Source organism: Syngnathus typhle, linkage group LG8, assembly GCF_033458585.1.
Source record: "Syngnathus typhle isolate RoL2023-S1 ecotype Sweden linkage group LG8, RoL_Styp_1.0, whole genome shotgun sequence".
Classification (NCBI taxonomy): domain Eukaryota; kingdom Metazoa; phylum Chordata; class Actinopteri; order Syngnathiformes; family Syngnathidae; genus Syngnathus; species Syngnathus typhle.
In genome coordinates this window covers 2872626-2896059 of record NC_083745.1, presented here as the reverse complement: position 1 = coordinate 2896059, position 23434 = coordinate 2872626, and the positions used below count along the sequence as shown (strand labels likewise).

General features: G+C 42.5%; 2 protein-coding genes across 5 annotated transcripts in view; both read right to left on the bottom strand.

Moving 5' to 3' along the window:
• ehbp1 (EH domain binding protein 1) overlaps positions 1-8209 on the bottom strand; it is a 63153-nt gene extending 54944 nt beyond the window's left edge. For all 3 annotated transcript variants that reach the window (XM_061285146.1, XM_061285147.1, XM_061285148.1), the window contains exons 1-5: positions 7839-8209; positions 6763-7175; positions 4585-4642; positions 4292-4387; positions 3983-4036 (exon numbers count right to left, since the gene is read on the bottom strand). In XM_061285146.1, coding sequence (XP_061141130.1) covers positions 3983-4036; positions 4292-4387; positions 4585-4642; positions 6763-6866 — 312 coding nt within the window. In that variant the 5' untranslated portion in view covers positions 6867-7175; positions 7839-8209. The remainder of the gene's footprint in view (positions 1-3982; positions 4037-4291; positions 4388-4584; positions 4643-6762; positions 7176-7838) is intronic.
• A 1599-nt stretch (positions 8210-9808) lies between these two features.
• Positions 9809-22810, bottom strand: b3gnt2b (UDP-GlcNAc:betaGal beta-1,3-N-acetylglucosaminyltransferase 2b). Of its 2 annotated transcripts, none has more exons than XM_061284979.1 (3): positions 22458-22810; positions 16356-16433; positions 9809-13747 (listed from the first exon to the last, which is right to left on the bottom strand). In XM_061284979.1, the coding sequence occupies exon 3, from the start codon at positions 13730-13732 to the stop codon at positions 12542-12544; it is 1191 nt and encodes a 396-aa protein (XP_061140963.1). In that variant the 5' UTR covers positions 13733-13747; positions 16356-16433; positions 22458-22810; the 3' UTR covers positions 9809-12541. The 2 variants fall into 2 exon arrangements, with proteins under 2 accessions (XP_061140963.1, XP_061140962.1); XM_061284978.1 differs by having other exon boundaries at positions 22436-22809.
• Positions 22811-23434: the final 624 nt, after the last annotated feature.

Here is a 23434-nt window from a genome sequence, read left to right as displayed (position 1 = left end):
GGTAATCAGCAGCATCTGTTGCCTCTCCTCAGGGTGATTAATTAAATTAATTTTCAAAGCGCACACACACACACAATTATTTACATGCTTTGAACTACAGCACATGTATTATTTAAACTGAGCACACAAGTGCAAGGGAGAGGGGGGGGGGGGGGAAACAACCAAATAAATAAATTAGGCCTTTTGAGCCTCCCAAGCTACTTAAGAAATGGGGGGAAAAATAAGAAATAGGTGAAAACTTTGGAGACTGTGCGCGCACGAGGCACTCGAGTGCAAATTAATCCCAATTTGTGGAGCGCGGCGCAAAAAGGAGAAAACTTTTGGGATTTCATACTTCATACCAGCTTTTGTCACCTTTGCGTGAATAGCGGAGGGCTGAAATAATTGTGTTTTCCACTCCCAGAGGCTCGCTCGGCGCTCACAAGCCACTGGCCTACGTAATGTGCTCCCCCTGGCACGGAGGAGAGGGGATACAATGCAAGGCCCGTGCGTGTGTGTGTGTGTGTGTGCGCGGAGGTATGGGGATGGCTTGCAGATGGGTGTTTACTTGTTACCAAGTGGGCACCAACAGTGTGCGACCGTGTGATTGGAAAATGGCTTGAAAGGAGTCGAGAGCAAGACGCGAAATGGACGGATGGGGTGGAGGGATGGAACGTAGAAGCGGACAGAAAAGGCTCCTTAACGTCGGTCTAATAAATGCCCCGGGCTTTTGCCAATAAACCAAGCAGCGCAACATCACAAAAATTCCATCAACCCTTTTGATGAATTGCGATACAGAATCCAACACGAAAGAAATACGACTACAAGACACCACGCGATTCGTAATGCAAAAGTAGTGCTTTGTCGCCATTTGTCATTTCAACGACGTTCGTCTGACTCAGGGCGGGCGAGGAGAAGAAAGCGTCTCCTTGTATATTCGACTCTTAAGGTTCAATATATGCTGCGTAAATCCCCATCCGCAAAGTGAAGTTAGATTGCGATCTCTTAACCCCCCCCCCGGTTGATATGCAGATGCCTGAACATGTCCATCAGCACAATGCCTTCGAATAGAGCCGTCCAATCTTTGTGGCCACGCAATTTGCCCACCTTTTTTTTTTTGATAATGTGCACCTATTTGAAATGGGGTGAAAGGCAAGGGTAGCGTGCAATTTAGAGATACTGCCGCGCTGCCACTTAAACGGGCCGCCACCTCTCTGACTTGTCGTCCTACAGCTCGCCCTCGCTTGATTATGCGATTGGCCTTGGAAGAGGAACAAATAGGCAAGGGGGGGAGAAAAAAAAAAAAAAAAAAGGCAGTGTTTGACACTGCCGTTTTCAATGACAAAATACAATCTTAGCCGCTGCCGATAATTCAACGGGGAGGGATTAGCCTCGCGCAAGGTTGGGCCTCCCCCACCGCCAGATTAAGAAGAAGACGGAGCGTGGGGATCTTGAATTTCATCATCTCCGGCGTTGGGGCACAATGGCGTATTCTTCGCTTTTCTCCTATGTCGTCTGATGAGGGGTTGAGGAGAGCTCGGCTCTCCTGCCGCCATGTTCATTCGCGTGTATCCGGATTCTCAAACGGCACCGGGTACAGATGCTTGACTGTTTATGAATTACCCAAACGGATAGAAGATAAAAAATAAGAAATACACAGAACATGTGTATGACTGTATTTTTAGCATGTAAAAGGTAAGTGGACAAAAAAAAAAAACAGTCCAAGTGATGAGAATGGCTGCTGAAAGCAGGCCACATTTTAGACTAATTAGGGTAGACTACACCCTGGTGGTCAAATTGTTAATAGCACTCATTTCTGCATCCTTTTAATTGGGTCTTATTAACTGGACAAACTGAATAGTAGCGGGGTAAAGAATATTTTTGCTGTCACTACCGCAATTATCTTGATAAGGTACACGTGCTGCTATTTTGTTTTAAGTATAATTCAGACGTGTGCTATTTTTCTGATTATGTAAAATGTTATTTTATTTTTTGGGGGGGGGGACTTGAAACGGTTTAATGGCATTTCCGTTCAATTCAATGGGAAAAGATGATCTGACATACACGTAGACAAATTAAACGGACAAAACCTCCTTGGCAGAAGTAGCATGAATGCTTTACACTTTCTTTGGCCATATTAAGTTCTCAAAAAGCAAGTGGGACGAGGAAAATGTGTCTATCGGGCAGCATTCCATCACGATGAAGGTGCGCGACTAATTTTGGAGCTGTCATGAGAGTGATCATTAGTCAGGTATGCAGAGACCAGCCCAAAAGAAGCCACGCCGCCTGTACTCCTACGGGTCTCCCACGCGCTGACCGCAGAACGGCGGCTGACCTGCTTGTCACGTCGGCCTTCTATCAAACACGAGAAGCCCCCCGCCTTAACCCCCCCAAGCACTTTCTTAGCTTGTCTGTTTGATGTGCACAAAGAAAGTGACGGGGGGGGGGGGGGGGGGGGGGGCGGAGAGGGTCAAAGCGCCAGTTCACCTAGCATTCTTCATCTGCCGCTGAAATTCTTGGACACATGTCTGGGTGAGGGCTATCAAAGAATTCAGCCGCATTTTTCATACACTGGACACAGTGAGCCCCCCCTTCATTCGAAAAGATGACCGACAAATATTCAACAATATTAAATATTTGCTATGATTATAATGATAAATAATTATCCTTCCTAACAAAATAATATTGGCCGTTAAAAAACATGTAGCTACAAAACAAGTTACATTAGCGTCATTTCATTATGGGTCAAAGCTTTCGTCAGGAACTGATATGCAGTACCACTTTGTGACCACACGGTGGCAGAACCTGCATGTCTGTAGCAAACAAGACTTACCTTTCAAACCATCCACATCAGGGGTCACCAAACTACGGCCCGCGGGCCGGATACGGCCCGCGGGACCGTTTAATCTGTCCCGCCAACCCTGAATAAATTGTATTATTAAACTTTTTTTTTTTTTTGCTCATTTTGCCTGCAATGACTGCGTTTCCCCAGTAGATGGGGAAGCGCTCGCCTGCGCATTTACTACCGGAAGCCGTGTCAGAAAGCTCGGTGCACACTCACAAGTGCGTGTACGGACATGGCGCACTCGCGCTCTATTTGTATCAGTCCCGAATTTAGAGCGTGGGCTGTGACGACAGCATTCTTGTAATTTGCGCGCTGAGCTTTCAGATGCAGTTTTGCGCTAAAGCCACCCACAAACCTTCCCCTGGAATCCTTCCGTTAAAATGTCGCCCAAGTAAAGCAGTGCCGAGCGTTTAAAAGAGTTGCCAATTTGGCTCGACGTACGCGACGTGACGTTCAGCCACATGAACGTCAACATCTACCCGTCACAGATCGAGGTAAACGGACCAACACCTCGGATCTCGCCTAAGAATTGCCACAACAAATTTTACTCCAGACTATGACGCACTATCAAACTTTACCAAAAAAGACAGCAGTGTCTACAAGCCTACTGGAACCTACAAAAGGATTATAAGGAAGGAACACAAGAACTTTAAGAGACTGCTCATATGTGTCAGAGAGGTTCTGCTCTGACAACTGAGCTGAACTTTTATCTGTTAAGATTGTGCATGGCACAACAGAAAGTTAATGTTCCATGGTTTTTTTTCTATGAAGAACCCAGAGAGACTTATTTAGTTATTTATTTCCTGTTTTTTCTGTGAAGAACTCAGAGAGGGTTTAGTTATTATTTATTTCATTAATAGTGTTATTATTTGTTTCCTGACTTTTTTTCTGTAAAGAACCTGGATAGGGTTATTAAATAACCGTTATTTGGTTATGTGTGGCTTTCTGGAAAACAATAATTTTTTTAAGCTCCCCTACGATCGTCACACTTTTTCTGTTACAAACTGCCACCGGCCCGCCATCAGAGAAGGGAAAGGTTATGTGGCCCTCACAGGAAAAAGTTTGGGGACCCCTGATCCACATGATTCAAGAATAAACAGGGTAGACCTGAAATAAAAATCGACCTCAGCTAATATATATCCATGAAAGATGACTCACGTTCTCAATGACAAAGGTCCATTCTTTGTCTTCAAATTCCTCAGCGTGTGGATCCTGCAATTGCACAGAGTTACATTAGCATTAAACACAAAAAAAAACACATTTACCCCAAAATACTACAGTTAAAATACAAGAGTGGGTTAAGCCTGTTATAAAAAAAAAATTGTAATTTATTTATCCCTCGCTGAATTATTGAACACATGTGAGTGCTTGTTTATATTGTCTCACCAAGTAATCGCCAAGCAGCAGAGAGTAATGCATGTACTACATTGTGAGTGAGACCCCAAATTAAACAAACAAAAAAAATACCTTAAAGAGCGTGACTGTGATTTCAATATTCTCCGGTACGGGCCACACCACAACACCTCGGTAGGGATTTTTGATGCCAGGTTGCCAGCTGTGAGCCTGCGAGCCAGGATAAAACACAATCAGCATTTATTTACAGGCGTGGACAAACAAAGAAACATCATTACAGGGAAAACGTGACATGATTGTCCTGAATCTTAAGCGGTCCGTGACAACCAGCTATGTTGGCACGCCCTCTAGCGGACAGAGGCAATATTCAATGGGTTATGTCTGTGTCAAATAGTAAAAGTACAAACCTTGGAGGATTTCCGTCGACTCCTACGCGTCCAAACCACCACCAGTTTGTCTGGTTGCCTAAAACACATGACGGGATAGAGTTGAGTGGGGGAAAAAAAATAAAAAGAGACCGTAATTAGCCTCTTTCACACCGAAATCCAAACGTGGAGTTCTAAAACAATGGAAAAACCTTATTGAAATTTCTATGATTGATGATCATGGGCAAGTTTCAAACACACACACACACATCGCTCCTTGCATAAATAAATGATGAGAGGCTGCCATTGTGTTGTTTCACCACATTCACTTGCTGATACATGCAGGAATGGCGAAACACTTAATAGTTGCTCCATTATGATTCAGCATCACCATAAAACGAGTATGAAGTAACATTAAGGCTTGGTGGGGATGTTGTGGCCGCCCAGACCTTCCCGCAAAGCGGAAGGAAGGAAGTAGTTCACTTGTAAACGGGTTCATTCCAGGTCAGCGTCACAGTGACAAGACATTGATCAGTCACCACTTCAATGCCGGCCGTTTTAAAAACAGGATATTTTAAGGGCATAAAAAAAAAATGGGTGCGCCTGGTATAATAATGACATATTTGCATCATGGCAAACAGCTTTTATGGGTTCATTCAAGCTACGGCAAAAAGCAACGTTCATTTTCCGACCGACAACAAGCAACATTTGTAGTGACAGCCCTTGGAGAAAACCTCCAAAATGGGAATGTGTCACAGGGGGGGGGTGACGTCAGCCAAGCTGGCAGGAAACGGTCGGTCTGGCAGCGTCGTCGTGGCTACCCGCCACGATGAACGCATGCTGAACACAACAAACGTGTCACAGCCTGACACACGCTGCTCGCTGACGATCAAAACACTGACTCAAATCTCAGATCCTGTCATTTCATTTTGAACATTCACTGGTGGTGTTACCACGTTCATTACTTATGTCCGATATTAATCAGATTTGTTTTTTTTTAAAGAACTCCTCACTGAAGCAGTCTCTTATATTTGAAAAATAAATTCAGTGATTTCCTCTGAATTGAATTTTCCATTGCCTATTTTTTGACCAGCTTGCAACAAGACACAATTTGTTTAAAATAATAAAGACCCAAGGGGTAAAGCAGATGGACATCTAAGGGGAGGACATGTTGAGAAGGAAAGTAAGTTGACACCTTTAGAAGCAGCGAGGTCATGGATTCGGGCAACATGACCTGACACAGTATTGAGAAGTCAAGAAGTCATTTTGAGGGCTAGCTCAAAGTAAAGCCGACAATTTCCAAGCCTCAAAGGTTGGTGAACCTCACAAAATTGTCATCCTCCAACTAATGGATAAATCCCATCTGTGCTGCACTCGCATTGGCAGACATTTGATATGTAACCAGTTTTTATCCTGCAAGGGAACTGATTCCAATCTGAAGGTATCAGATTACAAGGGGAAAAGGAAATTAGGTCACTTTACACCGCCATGACTCATATCCCAATTGTACCACTTTAGAGGAAAAGAAAGAAATAAATCTAAGCCTTATCTCCTGAACCATGCAGACTTTTTATTTCCTGTCAGAATTGATGACGTAATAATGAGAATAATCAACGGAGCTGTTACAACTCCAATACATATACCTACATGACAGCAAACACACAAATGGATCTAAACATCAACATAAAAGACTTTCCTTTTTTTTTAGTAAATGTATTATTAAAGCGAGAAGCGATCATAAAGCAGCAAAAAGCTGAACTCATATTTTGCTCCACGGGCTTTAAAAGTTGAGCCCGCCCAGCCCTCTCCGCTCATAAAAGACATGTACATTCCCTTCATTCCATTCCCCGACACATCTGTCCCAGGTCTAGGCGGTGTGCCGGGGCCTGTGTGGATCCTGCCTACGGCCGAGCCGCTTAACAATGCGTGCCTGCGGGCCTCTTTGCGATCGCTATGCTCTCTTTCTGCGCCTCTTCCTGGAAAAGCAGACTTGCTCCCTTTTCCAGGAGACAGCCAACACAGACATAAATGTAGACATTCGATAGGTCATCATGGGACCTGCAATGCCTGCTAACAAGCTGCTGCCGCGCCAACAAGCCTGCACACCAAAGTCTGTCAAGTACGGCCGAGAGAAATGAGTTCTGCATTCCGACACACGCACAAATTTCAAGGGGCTTCAATGACAGCGTCGTGGCGACCACGTGCATACCCGTCACTCACCATTTCTTGGTGCATTCCACCATGAGCTCCTGGTAGGACGCCACGAACTGGAACTTGGAGGCGTGCTTCCCAACACGCTGTAGTCGCTTCCAAACCGAAGCCATGTTGTCGATTTCCCTCTTTCCTTCTTTGAGTTTGGTTTTTCTTCGCTGTTCGCACCACTTCGCGCTAACGTTTACCACGGCCAGGCGGCCAGCAGATACATAGTTAATGTCTTAGTAAAAGACACAGACGAGATAAGACATCCGAGAATGGCGGCGGAAGGAGAAATCCCGATGTCAGGACTCAGGATCTCAGCGGTACAAGTGCGGAGCGACGTGCATTATCTTGTGAAGGAAAACATTCCACAATTTCTAACGGCATGATGAGTAATCCGCTGGGTGTTGATGCTATTGTGACATCCCAGGAGGCTCCTGCAAAGCAGAAGGAAAAGTCACTAAAGTTAAAAATGAAAAAAAAAAGATTAACACTCATGAAATGGCTCAAAGGAATGTAGTATTTGATATTTTTCCTGTAAAAATAAATCAGTGTTATTCATTTTTAAGGGTTATGTTGTAATTTAACATTCAACCTAGACAATTATTAAAAAATTTAGGGGGTAGGGGGGGTTAATTATTCACAAATGATGTGACATGTCGTCCTCCCTAACCGCCAGGCAAACAAATATTTTCCGCATTTTTGACAGAAAGTAACGGCACGTTCCGACTTACGTCCATTCTGGTTACGTCGCCACAGTAAGAAGAAACAAAACAGTCGTAAACCGAACACCTGCATATTCATGAAGAAAGTCCCTAACGAAGCAGGTTTTCAATTAAACAGTTGCGTCAGCTTGAAAGATAAATCCAATTTAATTTTAAAATCTGTCACGTTTAAAAGACACCCGTTATAAAAAATAAAAAAAAGACATTTAGTGAGAGCGAATATGCTGTTGAATCCAGCAAATAGTCTGTGTAGAATTTTTTTTTGGGTGGTTGATGCTGCTGAATCCAGGGAGTAGACTGCGCCACGGTCCGTTCTCCGCTAACTCTGCGAGGCTAACGTCACTTTCGCAGCCACCGAGCCCGGATGACACTCACCTTGTCGTGATAGCCAACGCCCCGGCTGTCGGTCAGCCTTAACAGAGAGTCCTGGGAAGAATTATCAGCGTAATGGTCGCCTTCGTTACAGTAGCATCAAGCCCCTCGTACTACTACGAACCAGCTAGCCTGTTAGCTAGTAGCCATCATAACAGAGCGCGAATGGAAACCGTTGCTCGGCCGCCTTGACACATTAGCTCCAGCGGAGTCCCAAATGACTCGCAAAAGACATTCATAAGAATTTGTACCCCGAGGTAGTTAATTTAAAGGAATTTAAACCCCCGTGAAAACCGGGAGCGACTCCCACGGCAAAGTAAAGTGGGGATAGTTGGAAGTACTTTGGTCTACCGCTTTCTGCAAAGCTAGACAACCTTTGTACGAATTCATTTAACAAAATAAAATCACAAGCCACCACATCCGGTCAATTAACGCACACACACAGCTTGTTAATGATCTTACATATATTTCATCTACATATACGTTTTATTCAAACACATATTAACGGCTTTATAATATTTCATCTTGAACGATCGACATTATTGAGGAGTTAAAGTTATTATTTTGTAGGGAAATCAATACATTTTCCTGCGCAGCCTATGTTTCTCCACGAAGCTTGATTTCCATCGTTTCTGCCGTCGCCTTGATGGATGACTGAAAGCGAAGAAACGCCTCCGGGAATCTCTCGGTGGCATTTTTCTACCATTTACAGCGTGTTGATGCACTCTGGGACTTGATGTTTCTGCAAGAGGAACGTACTGTATGTTTAAAAGAAAAAAGAGGAAAAAGAAGAAAACAAAAAATACCAAAACCTGAACGGGCCACGAGGGAATAATGGAAATTGTGTATTTAAAGCGGGTGGGAGGGCTGTAAAAAAATTAAATGAATATATTGTGGATGTAATTAACAGGGTTTCATTGTATAGGCGTAGAATGCTGTAGTGATCAATTGGAGGGCTTAAATTGAACCTATACTGACTCTGCTACAAGTAGGATGAATCCAGCAGACACAGGAAGGTCTCCCTGGGTATGGTGATATCAAAGCTTTGTGCTAATGCACCTTTCATTTCCTTCTCTGTTTGCATTAATAAGTGAGCAAGTGCAACAATCGATAGAGCACAGCTCAGCATCTATCCTTGTAAGTGAAGGGCAGATGGCGGAAAGCATGCCAGGAGATGAACTGAATAACAGAAATTGGGGATATCATCATCACTAAACTGAGAATACACATGGACACAACATTAGGTACAGTGAACTCACAGAGTGTGCCATTGGGGCCTCTCAAGGCCTTCCCTGCTGACTTAAACACGGTCATGTCCTGGCTTCCTGTTGTTTGTGGATAAAACAATTTATTCAATCCAATGTCAGTTTTTATTTTTTTGTCATGTAAATTAAATCTACCCAAAGCCATCAGAATCAAAAGAACTGGTGCCCAGATTATATCATTTCAAAATCTGTCCCAATACTTTTGAGCAAAGTGACATGAAGTTTTTAGGCTATTTGGGGCAGTTTTTAAAAAGAATCATTTGAAACTGCTCCGCAGCCTCCAATAAAACGCCTATGGTGGATTTATGCGTTGCTGCCCTCTGTCGGGGAGAGGTGAGCACTACATGGACAGGTTATGCTATTTTCTGTACTGTATATACTATAATGCATTGAGATACGAATGACCCAACGAACGAATACATTTCGACAGTTTACTGCGTTTTAAATGGACTATCCTTGTAGTTAACATTTTCCCCTCATAATTGTAATTATTGTCATAACCTTTCTAATAATTTTCATGGACCAGGTATTGGTATTTAGATGCTCATTAGGGATTGGGTGTTTTGATGTACAATTTTTCTTAGAGGACTGACTTATTTTCCAATTATCATTTTTTAGGGTGGGAAAAGGGTGATTTACTTTTGTGGAAAGCTGATGTTTGGAGGGCAGAAGGACTGTTTCAGCAGAAATGAATAAAAATAGATGACGGAAGCTTCCACATGTCTTCATTTTATTGATGTTGCAATAAAAAGTCACAGAACAGCATACTGTAAAAACAACAACAGAATACACAATTATCAATATAATCCAAATGATAAAAAGCAGTCACACTTACATTTCATCTTTGACATATCAAAAGCACAAACATCAGGCACAGATTTGGTCTGCGATCAGTTTGGAACTAGATATGCTATAAGTCGGTTTTGTATCAAGGTCGCTAACCGTATTGATCGTCATTTAATTGAAGAAAAAACTCCTTTCTCATGTTTTTTTTTGTCCAATGTCATACAATCGTTGGTCGGCATCACAACATCGTATCACATACCACTTCTCGTTTGTACGAGCACAACCGTCGTTTAGCAAACATATCAGTCTTTACCCTGAGTGCGGTTTTAAAATAATTCTGCACACCACTTTCAAAATGTTCCTGACATCATCACCTTAAAGCTCTAATCTCGTGAAATTGATGCTAGTGTACTGTTTGTACATCAATTATAAGATTTAATATTCATTTCTTATTTAACCTCACGCAACAAACAGCTAACACCAGTGTTTTAAAGTCACAAAACGAGAAAAAAAGTAAGACAGTGAAAGTCTTCCGAGAAAACAAATATCTAAAATGTTTGACAGAGCAGCGATGACTTTGAACGTAAACTTTTCAAGTAATCATGACGGCATACAATGTCATCTCTTCAAACTGTGTCAATTCATTTAAACCATTTTGAATTTTGTTTTGTGATTGTCCTATATGAGCGAGAACATAAATAAGAAGATACTTAATAACAAAAAAGAACCTAACCGCTTATCTTTACAGCAGCGCAGATGACCAACCTGACCAGCAGGAGGCGTCTTAACCCGCTTTCATGCAGCACACCATCAACTTTTTTTTTTTTTTTTAAAACGTCATTGATTATTCAAATTGGTAATAACGGAAGACGGTGACAAGTAAAGCTAATCGACACCTAGCGTCTGAGCTTTTTCTTCCTGACAGAAGTGTAAAAAAATATTTGAACTTTTTTTTTTTTACAGTGTTAAGTACATGAAGTTAGTCAGACACTTGACAAATTCATTCTTAATTTCCTGGAAATAAAAACGTGTCATTGCATCAAACAAACATATTTGTACCAAAAAATCATTCCTAACACAAAAAGCTTTTCAACGCAAACATTCTGTCCTGGAAAATAACGCTAACTTTTCCAATTTCCAACTTTTCCCATTTCCTCTCTTGCTTTGCATTAACATTGCATCTTTGCCGGATTTTGGCATCACAAAAGCTTCACAAAAGCAGGCTGGCAAAGTTGACACCCGCGAGGACCTTAACCGCCAATATGGCCGACACATTAGCCCTGATAAAATACCGAATGGATGACGGAAGCAGCGGCAACTAAGCCTCCAGTGGTTCCACTAACGCACTGCCATCTTTCAACTAGTGAGCTGAATTGAACAAAACACACACACGGACCTTACAACTGAAATCAAGGATATTGAATAAATTGCTAAAACAGCTGTCCTTACTTGTACTACTGGTAATTCAACTAGTTAACGTCAAGTGGTGCTCTATCAACACACCGTGTCAACTAATGCAGTTTGGCCACACTCACAACACGTAGTCGTCCTACTTGTATGGAAAATTTGTCCGACTAGTGTGCAGAAGTGTTATGCATAGAGTTGCCTATGTCATATTTGACCATTTTTTGGAAAACAAGACAACCATCACCAACAATTAGATTGTTTTGAAATCGACATGAGGACGGTAAGTCAAAAAAAAAATTGTTACTAGGTAAATGATACCGACAAAGGTGCGTCAACTATTTTTGCTCCACCAAATTATTAAGAAATTATTTTTTTCAACATATGTATGAAAGGATATGAAATGAGAATACTGCAGATTTTCCAGCTTCTGAGGTAGTATCAGGGACAGGACGGCAGCTGTGAGAAATATGACCGGTGTGAAAAAAAAAAAAAACGAGACACCAGACGTTGATGTGACATTGCGAAATGCTGCGTCTCCGTGAGAAAGGCACGAAAGCTAGTCTCTGAAATACCAATTTGTTTTACGCTGAACTTCTACGTATGACCCGAGGATTTTCCAGCTTCTGTGGTAGCATCAGAGGCTGGACAGCGGCTACTCCAAAGCTAACAGCGGGTACAGTAAACACCAGACTCTAATCTAATTTGTGGTATGAAATCATATGAAAGGCACAGATCCATAAATGATCAAATCCATCTCTGATAAAAGATTTTCCGACTCCGAAGACACTGTTCAGAGCCCACGCCTGCTTTCTCATGTCTGTTCCGATATAATACAGCATTTTGGATGCCCCCCCTGTGGAGAGCGGACAGTGTTAAAGCGTTTATAAATAGTTACAACCGTATAAATATGTGCGCCCAAGACAAACACATTTTTGGTTCGAGCTCTTTGTACACCGAAGCGAGAAGATCAAATGAATAAATAACGGCGCCACTTTACAATAAGGGGACTCTCAAATGAGGTTTTAACTAATAACGATTCGAAACAATACGGTACATCGATAAAATTTAGTAAAATTGTGGTAAAATTTAGATACGCCTGATATTAAAAACTAAAAAAAATAAATAACCACAAGTACCCTTACTGTAAAATGGCAGCCCGAAATACTCTGGTGCTCCCAAATGGAGCAAACCTTTCCAGCCTGAAGTTCCAAATGAGCACAGCGACAAACTGCCATGGGTGGGCACTTTCTACTGGCAGTTGAGGTCTGACTGGTTGAGCCAGGACCAGATTTGGATCATCTCCTGCGGAGTGCGCGGGTGGACTAGCATCAAGCCCTTGTAGGCGCACGGGACGTTGCGGTACTTCTCCTCGATGTTGAAGGTTCTGAAGCCCTTGTGTTTCTCGGGGCCCAGCCCCAACTTCATCAGGCATATGCCCGTGTAGACGTCATCGATGGGGTAGAGCGCCACCTGGTGGGAGGCGGCATGCAGGCGGGCGGCCACGCTAGCCGAGTACAGGTAGCCGCCGCCGCCGGCGTAAGGCGGATACGAGCCGATGTACATGCTTTCCGGGATGAAGTACTTCAACTTATTGTCCCGGTGCGGCCCGGCGTTGGTGATGACGTCGCCCACGAAGAGGTCCGCGGCTTTGGAAGCAGACAGCCCTCCCAGGAAGCTCAGGATGGCGTAGGTGTTGACAAAGACGTCGTCGTCCCCCTTGAAGACGAAGCTGGCACCTGGGCAACGTGTCTGGATCCAGTCCAGAAAGAGGACTTCCTTAATAGTCAGGTTGAAGAAGGAGTCCCGGAAGTCCCACTGAACGATGTCCCGATGTTGGTCGCTCTCGTAGCTCAGCATGGGCGACAGGTCCGGGTGGTGGTCTCCGGCCATGGTCTGGCCCAGGAGGAAGATGGTCACCACGGTGCGGTTGGCGACCACTCCCGCCCTGCCCCAAGACTGGCGTATGGCCTGACGCCTGTCGAAATGGGGCGCCAGGGACTTGACGGCTAGCAGCAGGAAGGGCTGCTCCTGGCAGATGTCCGGCTGGTCCATCAAGACCGGGTAATAGCGGCAGTGCATGTACAGCAGGAAGTCCTTGAATCGCAAAGGTAGGGAGTTGTAGTCTTTCAAACGAGTGGTCACCCTGGTGTCGGGTCGACAGGAGTTGAACGACACGTGGCTTTCATTGAGCCAATCGGGCAAGTCGGCGGTTCTGTGGTTGGCCAGGATGGGGTTGTGTCGGAAGTCCAGAATCTGCTGCTGAAGGTTCCAGTAACCCGAGCTCTGCGTCATCTTTTTCCAGAAGGCCTTGGAGGGGATAAGCACCTTGTCCTGCAAGCCCTTGTCCCGCCCGCCGTGTCGGAAGATCACGATGAAGATGAAGACGTTGACCGTCATGACGGTCAACAGAACCTTCAGTTTCATCCGCAGCAGCGCCATGACGCCTTCGCGCACCTGAACACACAAATATTTGCAAATATTTCACACTCGGGAACAATTCCTGTGTCTTTTCAGCCATGTCTTCTTTAGACTGCTGGGCTTTTACTCATGCTTGTCGGACCTACCAAATTGGGCCGTAAAAAATAAACAAATCAAACGTATCTTCCTTTGAGAGGCAATTTCGAGTCAAGCGCAACACACCTGCTTTTGTCTCGGCCAACCGCCCAACTGATTGTGTTGGCTGTTTGAACAAAGTCTGATCAAATTCCACCGCAAATCAATAAATAACCAGAAGATGTACTTGCCGGTCGATGGATTGTGACGATGTCTTGTCAAGACAATCGCGCGCAAGATCTGCGCACTCGGAATTGCCGGCCAAACTAAACACAGTAGAACAATTGAAGAGCCTTTAAAGATTCACTCGCCGCGGTTATTGAGTAACCAGCACATCCCATCCAAGAGAATCTGTGTTGTTCCAATTCTGGCACTGGTCAAGAAAGACGACTTTAGCTTCTTTCAAACTGTCTGAGTAGGTATTTTTTTTTTTAGGGGTAAAAGTCATGTGTGCCTTAATTGGTAAATAAAGTGAAATTAATAGTACCGTATTTTCCGGACTATAAGGCGCACCAAAAAAACTAAAATCTTCTCAAAAGCCGACAGTGCGCCTTATTAAGTTTTAAAATGGGCCATTCATTGAAGGTGCGCCTTATAGTCCGGTGCGCCTTATAGTCCGGAAAATACGGGAATATTATTTGTTTTAATTAATTTATGAATTTTAATTCATTTATTTGATCAATTAACTTTTTTTTTTTTTTTTAAACAATAATTATCAAATGAATAGCCTGCATGCCATTCGCATTAGCTTTCAAGTTCGTAATTAATGGGCAGTTTGGAAAAGAGGCAACTCCACCCGATTGATCAAAGTGGATGACGGATCGCTTCTTCTCCTAGCAACAAGTCGGCACGCTGTCGTGTCCTTGTTGACCTTCCTGTACCCGCCCCCGTCGTTTTACGTCTAAACACAGCAGAGCGGAAACTCAAAACATCAGAGACAAGCCGCGGTTAACAAGTGCAACTTGAGCCCACCTCCTCGGTTTATCCCCGAAACGTTGCCTGAATTGTAAAATAGAATTATTTCCATACATATTTTATAATGATGGGATAATCAGTGGAACTGCACTTTTACTTGGTGCGCAAATCACTTTTTTGTGTGAATTTATTTTTCTTTCTTGTTATTTGTTTATAGTTTGTAGCAGTATCTTGTTAATATTAAATTGTAATCGAAACCGAAAGTAAACCCAACTTCGGGGGCACTTCCTGTAACGGGAAGGTGACGGGATGCAACAGCGCAATAGTTAACGGCCGACCTAGGACGCATCATCGTGAAGTTAATAAAACAGTTTAAGTAAACTACCCGGTTGTTCACCGGCAGGCCATAGTGGTATATATGGTTTACCGTAATTTTCGGACTATAAGTCGCACCGGAGTATAAGTCACACCAGCCATAAAATGCCCAAAAAAGTAAAAAAAAACATATATATGTATATAAATCGCTCCTGAGTATAAGTCGCCCCCCCGCCCAAACTATGGAAAAAAACGCGATTTATAGTCCGAAAATTACGGTATATTTGATGTGTATGTTTTGTAAATCTAAGTTTATATATGTGTTTGTCTCACCAGTTCGAATTAAACATCTATATCAAAGAATTCTTGTCTCTTGGTGAACAATCTGGCATAATCAGTAGTCTGTACTAGCTGCCAGATTAAAATAAACTTCAGCGTGACTTCTGTTTCTCAATTCTCTCAATCCATGACATAACTTCCTTCTCTCGTTCCCCTCCAGAAACCACACGTCCTTGTTTTTGGCCGACTGCGGATGAGTTTTGAAGCGCTCACCTGTCGTAGTGCATGGCTAGCTATGCTAACGCCAACACAAAATGTGTCTGTTTCGTTACAGAGCAACTCGTCCTCCCTGCGGGATAATTACCTTCCAGTTCTGAGTACAAGCAAGACGGCTCCTGGGTTTTGAGAGAACAAGGAGCTGGGAGGCGCTCCGAAAATGACGGCACGACAACATGTTGACAAGAGCGGAGCTTCCCGACGCTCATTTAAACTCCAGCAGTGGCACCTTACCTGGCAGTGGCTGAAAATTGCACTTAAGCTTCACAACATGGTGCACAAGTTTGTTATTAATCCTGTCAGCCATTTTGAGTTGTCTTTTTTTTTTTTCCATACAACTGTAGGAACTGTTGGGAGTTTGCGGCTGTGGTTGTTTTTCAAAGTCTCTACAAATCAAAGTCAAGTCATTCATTTAACGTTAAATAAACTTTTGGAACTGTTGAAGTGGCTTCATTTCCACCATGACACATTTCCTCTAAATATCGCGTGCAGTGTTGTGCAACTGTTACCTACTCGGCCATTTACAAATCGCTAGGCTTCCCGTTTTGCGTTTTTAAAGCAGAAGTTGTCGAAAACGGCCGTGGCGGTAAAACTTTTGCCTTAGATTGCTATTCTTTTAATTCATATGGTATTCCAATATTGAGACCAGACTCAGGAAAGGTATGGCAGATTTAAATACATTTAAAATAAAGCTCAACCAATGGATGCATTGTGTTGGTCTTACCTGTGCTGCCGAGCGGGGACTCGTCTGGTTACAACGTCGTCCGTTGGCTCGCCCGCTTACCCCATTCTTGTTTCCGCCCTGTTGGGGACATAACGGAAATGGCAGATTGCTAAGTGTTCATGAAGCTATAAAAAAAAAAAAAAACACACACCAGTCAACCCACAGGATAGAGGCAGGAAGTGGTGAAGCCGAAAGTCTCAATTGAGTTTTAGCGTTGATATGATTACCGTAATTTTCTGACTATAAGTCGCTTTTTTTTTTTTTCATAGTTTGGGTGGGGGGGGCGACTTTTATTTTATCATGACTAATAATGAACTGATTTTAAATAGGACTGAAGGCACTAAGAGGATGCTCCAGTCTGCAGCCTAGCGGCACCATAAATAGACAAGTGGCGCTGGAGCACCAAATATCTACACTCCACGACACTATTCACACTTTCGATGTCTCGCACACACACACAAAACACAAACAGGCACACAAGTAGGCTTGACCAATCAAAGCAGGTTGCAAAAAAAAAAAAAAAAAAACACAGAAGGAAACTTTTGTGGTTAGTTACACATGCAACAAAGGTTTACGGCCCGATGTGGTCTTTGCAGCCCAGCTTGTACTCTGTCCTGTGTGATGTATTGCCGCTTGGCGTGAGTTTTAATGCGCGGGGATCATTCAATAGAAACATCAATCTTCAGGCACTCGACTAAAACTAGCGCCAGAACATTGGGTCAGCTGGCGGCATGTCTCCCTGGCACGCTTTTAAATAGAACGGAATTTCTCATTATCAACAAATACTTGTGGGCTTGACTCCGCTTGGCAGAGGTCATCTCTATGTATGGTGCGAGGCACTGGATGGAATCTAAAGGAGAAGATGCACCCGCACGCACACTTTCGGATCACACCAAACATTCACGGTTTGATCCTGAAACGCAACTCAATATTCTAATATTTGCATAATTTCTTCTAATATTCCTGTATTTTTAACAGGTATATATTTTTATTTAGTATTTTTCTAATAATTTTGTATTTTTTCCAACATTTGTTTTAAGATTTTTTTATTATTTGTGTACCCAGAATATCTATGCTTTTTTTTTTTTTTTTTTACAAATAATGTATTTTTAATCTATTTTATTCTATTTCTTGAGAATATTTAGATTTTTGAGTGAAATTTTTTCATAGTTAATAGGTTGCGTATTTTTCATGGTTTTTTTTTTTTAAATATGCGTGCATTTTTTTGTCTTTTGGTCTCTCCACCCAGTATTTTTACGGTTATATTTATTTATTTGTCTAAGGCAGGGGTGGGCAAACCTTTTGACTCGCGGGCCGAACTGGGTTCTAAATTTGGACCGGAGGGCCGGACAAGGAGCAGATGGACGTAGGCGTTGTGTGAAGTCATATAAGCGACCTGTAAAGGTCATTGCATAAAAGATCTTGGCCTTTAGTAGGTAGTAAAGCATGGATATTCCAAACAATTTTTTTGAAAACAAATGCATTTATTAACAGCATTAAAAAAATAATAATTCACTAAAAAACTGCTATCAGTGATTCTCATAAAATACGACACTGTTATTATGAAGAACAATCTCCATCACTTCAGTGCCTGCAGGTCAGATTAATGCAGTGCTTCTCAAATAGTGGGGCGCCCCCCTTGGGGGGCGCCGTGCTATACCTGGGGGGGCGCGTGTGACCCTGGGGAACAGGCTTTTTTTTTGCAGTACTAGAATAAAGTGTAATTGCGCATCTTCCCAGCAGGGAGCAGTGGCGCTCTCATTGTTACTTCTGTGACGTTTGCGACAGTGCAACATTTTACGACTTACAAGACAAGTTAGGATAGTCACGGTGGGGAGGGGGGGGGCGCGAATAGTTTTCTTCTTGCTAGGGGGGGGGCGTAACAGAAAATAATTGAGAAGCACTGGATTAATGAAAGATGTTTATCTTATGAGATCACATCAAACGGCAAACATTCTGACCAAATATATCATCTTGAAGAATCGGTGAAAGCATACATCCAAATAAAGTAATCAAAACAGCAACACGGTGAGGGGTATCTGAAAATCAGAGCAGAGTTTTAACTCGCAAACACCTGGTAACAGAGGTGAGGAAACGGGAAACACTTAAGAACTTTACAGGTTAAGATTAGTCGCAAATAGGTGGTGCATCAATGTCCTTGAGCATCCAGCATTGTTTGAAAATGAGAATGGTCGCTAGTTTCAATCCCTGCTATGTGTACAAATCATATTCAAAATGCATTTTTTTACAATAAACTTGAGAGCCTCCCGTTCATTTTCAGTGGGAACAGTGTTGTTGGTCTCCCTTTTTTGCTAGTGCGTCATAGTCTGGAGTAAAATTTGTTGTGGCAATTCTTAGGCGAGATCCGAGGTGTTGGTCCGTTTACCTTGATCTGTGACGGGTTGATGTTGATGTGGCTGAACGTCACGTCGCGTACGTCGAGCCAAATTGGCCACTCTTTTTTAACATTCGGCACTCACTTCTTTTTTTCGGCCCACTCATTTTAATGGAAGGATTCCAGGGGAAGGTTTGTGGGTGGCTTTAGCGCAAAACTGCATCTGAAAGCTCAGCGCGCGAATTATAAGAATGCTGTCGTCAAAACCCACGCTCTAAATTCGGGACTGATACGAATAGAGCGAGAGTGCGCCAAGTCCGTACTACGGAGTACGTACACGCACTTGTGAGTGTGCACCGAGCTTTCTGACACGGCTTCCGGTAGTAAATGCGCAGGCGAGCGCTTCGCCATCTACTGGGAAAACGCAGTCATTGCAGGCAAAATGACCAAAAAAAAAAACGTTTAATACAATTTGTTCAGGGTTGGCGGGCCGGATTAAACGGTCCCGTGGGCCGGATGTGGCCCGCGGGCCGTAGTTTGCCCACCCCTGGTCTAAGGTGTAATATTTGTTTACTGCGACTTTTTTCTTGGCCTAATATTTACATGTTTTTCATCCTGAGATTATCATTGCACTTTACTTCTAGAAGAGTGAACAAGTAACCATTAAGGAACCAGTCTGATGGGTTCCTGAGCAAATAGTTCAATATCTTTTTCTAGACTCGGCAGCAGCTAAACAAGCCGCTTCCTCGGGGAGCGGCAACAGGAAGGATGGCGGAAAAGCAGAGAACATTTCAAGTGGAAATTCCAGTTGAGATCAATCTAGTTTTATCTGCAGATCTATGAGGACTTTGACAGGAAGTGCTGGCAGGATACGAACGCTAGTCCACTTTGTCAATTTGCTGGGCGGGACTCCATTTGTGTCTTGTGTACTCTCGCGTGATTTATTGGTAGGGGGGCTAAAAATACACACTTCTACTTCATTATTCCTCGTATATGAAAACCCCCCGGTGCAGTGACGACATGTTTTGCATAGTTTGGATGTATTTTGAGAACATCTAAAGTTGAGTTTGTGACTGACGCTTGTTTCATGTCCACTTTGCTTCTGTAAAAACGGAATTTCCATCTTGCAGGGAAGACTTGTGGCGGTTGTTTGGTTTAAGAACCGCTTCCAAAATCTCCATCTGTTGCCGTTTGGAGTTGGAACGTCATCCACTGTCGATACTTGAGGCTAAATACAGACCACAGGAGTCATATCCTGTTTTCAAAGAAACAGAAGACTGACTGTCAGCTTTCCCTGCCATTCATGGGGGAATTTCTTTTTAAAAAAATCTATCCATCCTAGGGAAAGTTTTAATCCACCTCTTGGAACTAATTCCATTTTGCTGCTAATGACAAATCCGTCATTTAGTTAATCGTGTTACAAGCTGCACTTTTGTGACGTGCAACCTGAGAGGCGGCCCAACTGAGCTACTGTGTGAAAAAGTGTTTACACAAATATATTTGCTTTTCAATCCAGGGACAAAAGAGAAGTAGAGCGGCCATTTCAGAGCCCTTGCCTTTTTATTGCATTAGAGAATTGGGATGCACTTAGATTGCCAGGAGTCAACTGTTATGTCAGCATAACAGTAGCTAATGCACATTGGTAATGCTATCACTTGCTTGTTGTCCGCCATGTTTCGGGAGGGATCATATGACCATGTAGGAAGGAATTGTTACATAACAAAAGTTTGATCGCAAACACACGACAACATTTTTATTTGGTTTTGGTTAAGAATGGGCATGAAAGGTTTGCCAAAAGCTACATTAAATTTCTTAATATTCTCTTTTTGGTGGGTCAGGCATTGTGCGCCAGGTTTGTCATATAATATTTTTTATATTTTTATTCGGTTAAAAGTTAATTACCAGTTTGTTAAAAGTTATTGGAAAAGGACCTTGCAAAAATAAAAAAATAAATCACATGAAACAGCAATGTTGAGGCTGGGGTGTGAAAAAAAAGATTTGCAATTATTATTCAGAATCATTCATCTGTATTAGATTTTTGAGTTTTATTCCATTGTGTAAATTTCATCATGTGGATAAAAAAAAAAAAAAAAAAAAAAAAAAAAAAAAAAAAGAGAGTGCAGGTTTTGGTGTCATACGGAATAATTTATAGTACAGTCGCGTTGGGACGTCACTATAATTACCAGCACCTCATGGGAGCCTCCATCACAGTGACCTCAACATACAAGCGAGGCTACCCAAGACATTCACATCAGACGAACAACTAACATGACATAAGCTAAGATCCATTAGAACCTAAATGACGCCGCCTGATAAAGATTTATGAGTGGTTGTTGGTCGTCTGCGACTTCCTGCAAGTGGGCTTAATTCTGAGTTAGTGGAGCCACGCTGATGAATACTTGATGAAGCCACATGCATTAGGTGAGCGCGGCAAGGGCGGGGCGTCCTTTAGGCTACTAAAGAAGATGGACGTCCTTGAGTGGGTCAGCCTCCAGACATACCGTAATTTTCGGACTGTAAGTCGCACCGGAGTATAAATCGCACCAGCCATAAAATGCCCAAAAAAGTGAAAAAAAACATATATATGTATATAAGTCGCTCCTGAGTATAAGTCGCCCCCCCACCCAAACTATATAAAAAAAACACGACTTATAGTCCGAAAATTACGGTATATGCGATCCCTTGAGATACAAGTTGAATTTGTTCAATGGCAGCGCTTGCAACTCAAAAATCTGTGATGTGCCATTAGATGTAAACATCAACGGACATCAAAATTGAGTTGATTCGTCTATTTAACAAAATAGTCGCGATTGTTTTCATACTTTCGGGACTGATATTTTCATTTGCGTCAAGAGAGAGCATGTTGAATCTGTTCATTTGACTTTTTTAGAGTGATCACGATGGGAGAGGACGTTGAAGAAGTTGCATGACCGATCTCCAAATGCGGCCTTGCTAACCAATTCATGCAAGTGCGTCATTGTGCTCATGTGATTAAAAAAAACTTTACGATGGAGTCATATGAGGCAAAAGGCTGCAGTAGGAAGGTTAAAAATAGTCGCTGGGAATCAAAAAAGACAACACAAGTGAAGTGTGTCAGTCAACAAGTCATGGTATCAGCATATGTTGCATTTCTCACACCATCCATTGCGTAACACGGGCAATGTCAATGAGGGAGGAAATACAGTTGATATGGCTCAAAAAATATCATATTTCTCTCTCTCTCTCTCTCTCTCACGCACAAAATTCAACAAAGTGATTCCATCTCGACTTTACATTTGTGAGCAAATGTCATTTTGGGGGAACTCATGTACAATTATTAATTTGTCCAGTTGTATTGACAATATATTATCATGATAATTATTGATCCTTTGTCTAGTTTGTCAAAATAAGCATGCATTGAAGAATATAGTCACTAAACAAGTTTTGCCATTTTTCGACTTTGGTTAATTTATACTATCGTTCAGTGATCACCAGCTGTCTTCAGTGAAAGAGTTTTTTTTTTTTTCCCCAACGGGAATGACTGTTACGATATTGTAACATTATGTAACGCTGTTTCACCCGTCACACCATGAAGTAGTCTTGGAGGGATTTTCCAGGACGCTCACCTTTTCATTAAAAAGTACATTAGATCCCCCGGCTCTTCTTTTTAATACTTGACTGATTTGACTTACTTTTGCCGACCGTTTGTGTGGAACTATAAGTGCGTCAAAGGGATTATCGTTGACGGTGAGAAACGGTTAATTACCTAGTCCAGGAGGTTAGCTTACTTGCGGGCACCGCCTCACGCGTTGTTGCTTTTCCCCGGTGCCCGACACAAACTCCTCGGCGTCGGGGGACTTCAATGATCGTTCCTCGTCAGAAAAACAAGCAAAAAAAAAAATAATCACGATAAAACCCGGATAGGGAAAGAGCCGTGGAAGTTGAATAAGTCCGCGGCGGTGTAACGACTGTTGCTTGCTTGCTTTATCAGACCTTCTGACTCTATTTCGGCTCCATGGATTTTAGAACCGTGACGCGAATGGGCGTGATAGGGGGCGGGGCCTGGTTAACTCATGGAAATGCCGTATATGAGTTTCTGTGACAAATCTTCTAGATGCGTTGCGGATATTCGTAATTCAGTTTGCCTGGGGCAAAAAGAACTTTTCAAATATTCCTAATTACTTTTGACTTATCCATAATTAGCATTTCAGGTATTTTCAACGCAGTGACTTGCGGTGAGGTTAATGACTGGTGAGGCATTCATTCCTCTGATGTTAGATATAAAACATATGAATCCGATATGAAAGAGTAGATTTTGGTCTTAATTTGTTTTTAAAGCTTTTAATTGTGTTGGAATCAATTCTACAATGTGACAGCAAGAAAAGGCTGTATATAATATGGTCAACTTTTTTTTTCTCATCTCAAATTTAGAAGTATTTGTATTCCATTAGTCAAACTGACCTTTTAAATGTGAAGAAAGCTTGCCATACCTTTTAGCCGCCCCGTCACCGTGCACGTCATGACTCTGCTGGAGGTCACACCTGAGGTTTTATTTATGCAACAGCCCTACAGACTGTTTTGACAACATCTGAATGTAGTGTTAAGTGCAATATGTTTGGTGAATGGGTCGGTAGGTAGGTAGTTAAGTGTATGTTACTATGCAATGTAGATACAGTAGTTTGCTGGGTATGAGGTGGCACTTAAGCAAAAAAAATGTTGGATGTCTTTATATCTTTCTCTGGCCTCCATTACTTATATTAAAGCC